A 7,222-nucleotide genomic window follows, 5' to 3' on the forward strand; every position below is an offset into this window, starting at 1 on the left:
AATTTTTTTGTTAAGTTTATTTGAAGCTTTAACCATATTTTATGATAATATTTGAGTTAATATTTAAGCAAGAATGGGTCAAACAATTTAAATATTTCAAATACTACCATGAAATATGTTAAATAAGTTTAACAAAAATCTAGTTAAAAAGACTAAATCTATAGATAAAATATTAAATTATTCAAAAATTTTAAAAAAGATCAATTCTAAGATTAAAAGTCGAGTAACAAAAATATATTTAATTTTTTTCTAAATGATCGATGAACTTGAAGAAAACTGAGATGTGAAAGATCATGATCTTGAAAATGTAATTTTTTTAAAGCCTGCATTATATATAAAAATGAAGGTGTAAATGTAATTGGGGCAATAATAGTTTGGAGGATGAGGACATTGAATTTGAAAAGAAGGTTTCGCCGGCGTGTTGCTGAGATAGGTACACAACACAACACAACACGGACCACACACCACTCTCAGCATAGACCATGAACCCCACCCAACGACACGGTCCTTAGTTGAAGAGTTTAACCACAACCCAGGTCAGCTTTGTCTCTTCCCTCTTCCGAAAATCTATCTTTATCTCACATTTCTCCTAAACCTTGCGCTCACTTTAAGAAATGGGAATCCTCCAAACTTTTTCAAAACAAAAAAGCCTGTTTTCTCTCTTCTCTCTCTCTCTCTCTCTCTTTTCATTTCAATTTGGGTTGAGTTAAGTTGAGACTTGAGAGGGGTGTGTGAGTGTGATTCCCGTTACTGCTTTGACCCCTTTTTCTTCTGTATCTCTCTCTCTCATCCCACTATTTCCTTCAGACATCACATGCATTTGCAATTTACAAAAGCAGAGTTTTTTCCTTTTTTAAAAAGCACTATAACAAGTAGGAACTATAATGGTATGGGGGGCACTCTTTCCTGCGCCTACTCACGCAGATAAAGAAGATTCATAATTCTGACTGTGACTCCTCGTCAGATATTACAGAGCACCACATTCAAAAAAATTCCCTTTTCTTATTGTCCCATCTCTGCTCTCTGCACACACACACTGCAGAACAAAAACGAACACATCTTCAAAATCCATTCTCTGTCCCCAACTCCACAACAACAGCAACCCCTTTACTCAAGATTCCGTTTTTTTTTTTACCTCACAGCCTTTTCAACTTGTACAAAATTTCAATTTTGGAACTGTTTCTTCCCTTCACGTGATCTGGGTTTGTTCCATATAAAGTTCAACTCTTCCCAGACCGGACTCTTTTTTCTACTTTTAATAATTCACCCATTCATTGTTTCTATTGAATTATCGGAATCCTGTGTCATGAATTTTGAGTCAGATATATATGCCTTGTGGGTTTTCAATTTTTAATTGCTGAATGATGGATGGATAGTTTCTTTCGTTTTTGAATTTTGTGTGTAATAAAAATCTTGTGGCTGGTATGGGTGGTGATGGTAGAGTTGAAGTTGTGAGTGGCAAGGGGTGTTCGAGGCTGTTTTCATCTTCACTTCCTTCGTTCAGAGATTTGCAACCATTGGAGCCAATGTCTCCTGTTTCGTCCTCTGTGCAAGTGCCATCATCAACTGCTCCTTTTGCTGGTCTCGTCATATGCGTCACTGGTTTATCTAAAGGTGCGAGTTCATTCATGTAGTTCAGCTTTTCACCTTTGGTTGGTTGGATTTTGTTTTATTTTCCTGGCTTGACACTCTCCACTGCTTTTTGTTTTCTTTGTTTCTCCAACCTTTTTGTTTCGATCAACCAATTACCTCAAGCCATTGGCTTGATTCAGCATAAGTGTTTACGTAACATCTTATTTTGCGAAAGAATGAACCTTATTCTCTCCATCGAGACGGTATCGACGGGTGAATAGTGGTTATCTTTTTTGTCAATATAAGATGTCAAATGAAACATATTTGGACTTCTGTAATCTGCCGTTCTCTATTTGGTTGATAATAAAGGGCTGAGAAACAAAAGGGGGTCTGTTTTGTATTCTCTATTTGGTAGATAATAATCAGTGCATGTTTTCATGAAATCTATCTTCACCTGTTCTCTTATGTTGTCTTGTCTTTTTGGCATAAAACTTTTCATGTAATTGGCTGAAAAGTTGTAGTTTTAGTTATCAGTGGAAATGATAGTAGATATTTTGTCACGTCTTTGTTTCTCTTCTCTCTCTTTCCGTGATAAGTTAAAGAGATATTCAGTTGTGTTGTTTTCTGCGGTTGGTGATTTTGCAGAAGCAAGGAATCAGGTCATGGAGGCTACAGAGAGATTAGGTGGCCTGTATAGCCCTAATTTGCATCCTCAATGTACCCATTTGGTGGTTCAGATATCCTTTTCTGCCTTAAATTATACATTTTTTCCTACATTGTGATAGCAATAGCATGATGCTGTAGTACGAAGATGCAATGCTCATTTACTGTCATACCTAGATTATACACCCTATGGGGAAATTCTGTTCACATTCAGAAAATATTTTCTTTACTTTCTCGGTTGTGTCAGAACATAGTGTCGAACCTTATCAATTTCTCTTCTTTATTTAAATTTTACTTGTACCGAGTTCAGAAAGATGTTATGTAATTTGTTTATGTTTAGTGGATCTATCATAACATGACCACAATGATTTCTTGTGGCCCTTTATCATAGCATTGGAATTCATCCAATACATTTTTGTGTTGATTGGTTCATTGCTATCATGAAATCTTTAACGTGTGGTACAGTTTTGGTGGACGTAAGTTTGAGCATGCACTGAAGCATGGAGCAAAAAATGGGCTTTTTATTGTCACACTGGGTTGGTTTGTGGATAGCGTCAGGAAAAATGGTGATTGATTTTAACTGTTTTCAATTGACATGTTTTATATTTTGGTTGTCTTTCTTGGTGATGTTTCATCCCTCATGCTGTAGAGTCAAACAACACAGGAACCTGACAACTTTCAATTTTGCATCTTTAGATCCCATGTTGAATTGTACTCTTATGCTGTAGAGTCTAATTGTATTTAACAAACTACACATTCTTGTAGTGATTACAGTCAGCAGTGCAGTTTTTGGTGATTATCTGGCTACACACTTCTTCTCATTCATATTTCTTTTTATTTCATTTATTTTTTATTTCAAAGAATCCATTGGATTTGTCGTAGCAATAGCATCTTGCTGCACTTGATAAAAATATCATAAATAATCCAGTAAGGAACACTCATCTGTGTTGTCTAAGATCATATAGATTTTTCACTTTTTCTGACTAATTTTATTTTCATCTTCTTTAGCTCTCTATCTGAATTGATTTTAATAATTAAGTAGCATGCTTATATGGTTGAACTCCTGTAACTCAAATGATGTATGAATTTAAATTATGCATCTTTATATTTGTAGTTGTCATAACCAAATACATTATTGTATCTGCTGCAGTGAGGTTGAGCGAATCACATTATAGAGTGAAGAGTTATGGGGATAACAACGTGCTCATGGAAGATTTTAGGCTGCTTTCTGAGTATACAAATGCAGATAATCATTGTCTTCCGGCAAGAATCCACCAAGTGAAGAAAGCTAATAACGTTGAGGAACTTCAGAGATTCTCCGTGAGAGAGTCTATCAGAAATTCGGACTCAACTTTGTCTGGCTGCTCCATCTTTGTTGATCCAGACATTTCATCTGAGTTGAGGAACAAGGTAAAATTGTGTTGAGAACAAATACCTAGATATTTTGTGATCATACTAGTTATATTGGAAGTCTTTCACATGACATGGAGTCTGTTGAACAATAGTCAGTATCAGCTCCTTGTTTTTGGTTAAGCTAGCGTGTGATTCCAGTGCTCTTATATGCTTTGCATTGATTGGTAGGTTATTGAGACTGCTTCAAGAGAAGGTGCTAATTTGGTGGAACAATGGTTTGTTGGCTGCAATGTTAGTCATGTAGTAACTGAAGGGACATCAATCCAAAGATACCTTGGATATTGTAATAACCTCATTACAGTAAGTCCTCCTACATTGTATTCTAATATTTATCTAATCATAAGAAAGACCTTTTGAAGGGATATAATATAACTTTCTGAAGCTCAAACTGTTTGCTTGTACTTTTATTTTACCTTTTCATTCTAGCTGCACAACTCCTGAAAAACATTAATATGCTATTTAATTGTTATACACTACGTAGGCTTCTGCAGTAATATTTATATCACAACGAAGTTCTTTGCTATGATATGTCTCAGCCTCTGTGGATAATCAAAACAGCTAAGGAGAAATATGTGCGAAGGCTTGTTCACATGTCTGTTGATTTGGCAAAGCAAGTTGGCCTGATGCTTGAAGACGTTAATAGTGGCGTTTCAGGAAAAGTAATTTCTCAATATATTCCTTTATATTTTTGAAATTCATTTTTTCTTATTTTTTGTGGTGCTTTCAAGTTTGGTAAAACATTTTCAATCTAGTTTTTTAAACATTGCTATTAGGTGTTAGAACTTTGGTTCCTCCCTTGTGAAACTATACCATGAATTTTATTGAAATGCAGGAAGTAATAAAGCAAGAAGCCACTGACTATCCTCTGGATAGTGAAAGTGAAGTCGGCTATGAAGAAAGACAACAAATTGTGAACTCTGCAAAAATTGGAGTCAGAAATCGCCGTGGCCGTCGAATGCAGGTCATCCTTTGATTCACTTCTGTTTATTCTGTGAGCTTGCTCTCGATTCCTACCTGTCTGGTTCCCTAAAAACTAATAGAAAGTCTCTTTTTCCTGTTCCTAATTTAGTTGTATGTTTTAGATTTTGAATTCACCTCAGTTTGTAGCTTTTAGTCGATTTAGGAATCATGTGATCCAAGATAATAATTTGGCTCATGTTAGTTAAATTCTGTCATATGAAACTTGGGCACCACATGGGAATGTTCAACTCCAAGCAGTATTATCCACTCTCTTTAATTTATCATGCTTCTCAAAAAGGGTAACTTACACTGACACACCATGGAATGTGAAAAAATAAAGGGATACAAAATTGAGTTGCATAAAAGAAACTCAATTGAATTGCACAAAAAAAAAACTGAATTGCTTTGAAGAAACTTGAACTGAAATGTTATATTAGTTTAGTTTTAAAAAACTAAATTGTTTATAAGTAAAACTTTTTGAACTAAATTAGACTATAACTTATGATTGGAAAATATAACTTCAAAATAAGATGTTCATTGGTAATAGTTCAAATAATTCAAGTAATTTACGAAATTCAAAACCAATTTAGAGTAGATTCATTCGGTTAAGCTCACTCTACTATGGTGTAATTCAGTTCAATTAGTTTCAAACGTTATATTATTTAGTTTAGTTTGGTAGAACTACTTTTAGAACTCTGTTTAATTTTACAATAATTTTGTTCAATGCATGCATTTTATCCAACCCCTAAACGCACCTATTGGTTTGTTAAATTTCACATGATATCCTTGTGTTTTTAATGCCTACACACCCACTTAATTATCTGAAACACATTACACTGGGTATTCACGGTGTTCCCTTTAAGGAGAGTTATTGTATATATGTTACAAATGACAGGATATTGTTTGAGTTGTCAAGAAGTTACAAACAAGGGATATCAGTGTGTTCTTTTTCTCTTTCAATTAAGTGTAAGAAAAAGCATATTGCAACATTTTGGCATAAAAAATGTTGAGCTTGGAAAATTTTGATCCATAAAGCATTTAAAAGTTGGAAGTATGAGAGGACACAATCTGATAGAATACCCATTTGCTGACATTTCATGATTTGGTCTATAAAAGGTTTAACTTCATAAAGCATCACTATGAAACTTAGAAATCCCAATTAGGTTGGCACCCCAAAACTTCAACAATCATGTGTTTCTAGAGGATGCATTAAAAAGAAAGGAAAATATACATCCTATGGATTTATCACTCATTTGATTTGGACATAATTTTGCAGACTTGTCAGACTCCAATACGTCCTATAACACCCACCAACCTTCTAGACTCTATCTGCTGGTCTATATCTGACTCAACTTCAACTGCTTCCATCTACACAGACTCTTTTAGTGTTGAAGATCCTAGTGAAAATCACGCTTCAATATTTTTCGACGCAAAAGGGGATGGCAAGGATTCAGAAGCTTCATTTTCGAACTCCACTCGTCCTCTGACAGAAAGGTTGGTTATTAACTCCCTGTGACTTGTGTTACACCTTTTCCTTGCGTAGCAAGATATGATAAAATCGTTGCTAGTCTTCCAATATTTTCTGGACATCTTCTGCAGTGAGAAATCCGAGTTGATATTCAAAAACCATTTCCTTACCATACTCTTCCCAATTGACCGTTTTTCCGAGATGGGTCCTTCATCAAGAACGTTTTTCAGCCATAATGGTTTTACGTGTCTTCAGGTGTTGGATCATATACATGCATTTTATCAGGTACAGAGTTTATTCTTTTGTAATACATGCATTATTATCAGCTCTATCTAATGATATGGTTTCTGCTTCTATCTACTTTACGTTATGGTAGGAGAACATGTCAAGGCAGGAAATTGAAGTTGCAATTCACAGTGATTCAAGACACGCTGATAGGCTTCGATCAGTGTACTCAAATAAGGAAACAACAGCACGTGGCCATGTAATATTCAAAAGGGTTGAATTCTTGGGTAGTCGAACAAGTTTTGAAATGTTGAAGCGTGTAAGTGGGGAAAACAACTCCAACGTTTATGAGCTATTACTTAGGGCCTAAGGTGATATATCGTTTTACAGGAATTTCCCGTATTATTGGTATGAATGGCCAAAAATGGGAAATTTTAGCTTGTGAATATATCAAATCAGAGATTGGGAAAATATAGTTGGTTGTTGATGGTAACGTTTTCATGGATACTTTATTGTTATTTTGGTTATATTAGTTATCGAGAAAAGGGCAAAAGGGTTTCTGGTATAAAGTGCACACTTGGCCTTGAATATTTGGGTTATAAGATCCATAGGATGAATGTTCAGAATGATCTTTTCTGTAAAGAATTTTCTCCTTTGTGCATTCAAATCAATGATAATAGGAATAGGATTTTAGTGATCATTTTAAGATAGGTTAAATCATAATATTTTGCTTCAATCTGTCTATTGTTTTTACTGTAAACATACAATTTTTCAATTTTTACTGCATAAGAAATGGACAAGATAAGAGCTGTGGTTTTAAAGGGAAATTTACATTCACCATGGTTAAAAAATTCATATAAATGGAACGTAAAAGAATTCTGGTATTACATTAAGTGTCAATTCGGGGGGAGGGTGGAAGAG

At 34.7% G+C, this 7,222-nt stretch overlaps 1 protein-coding gene across 2 annotated transcripts; it reads left to right on the forward strand.

Moving 5' to 3' along the window:
* The first annotated feature begins 375 nt into the window (after window positions 1-375).
* LOC114164122 lies at window positions 376-7,001 on the forward strand. Of its 2 annotated transcripts, XM_028048651.1 has the most exons (11): window positions 376-536; window positions 1,442-1,614; window positions 2,218-2,309; window positions 2,699-2,801; window positions 3,386-3,645; window positions 3,817-3,948; window positions 4,185-4,307; window positions 4,481-4,609; window positions 5,885-6,102; window positions 6,208-6,361; window positions 6,453-7,001. In XM_028048651.1, exons 2-11 carry the CDS (start codon window positions 1,527-1,529, stop codon window positions 6,669-6,671), a joined length of 1,518 nt encoding a protein of 505 aa, XP_027904452.1. In that variant the 5' UTR covers window positions 376-536; window positions 1,442-1,526; the 3' UTR covers window positions 6,672-7,001. The 2 variants fall into 2 exon arrangements, with proteins under 2 accessions (XP_027904452.1, XP_027904451.1); XM_028048650.1 differs by lacking the exon at window positions 376-536 and having other exon boundaries at window positions 578-1,614.
* The last annotated feature ends 221 nt before the right edge of the window (window positions 7,002-7,222 follow it).

Source organism: Vigna unguiculata, chromosome 9, assembly GCF_004118075.2.
Source record: "Vigna unguiculata cultivar IT97K-499-35 chromosome 9, ASM411807v1, whole genome shotgun sequence".
NCBI classification, from domain to species: domain Eukaryota; kingdom Viridiplantae; phylum Streptophyta; class Magnoliopsida; order Fabales; family Fabaceae; genus Vigna; species Vigna unguiculata.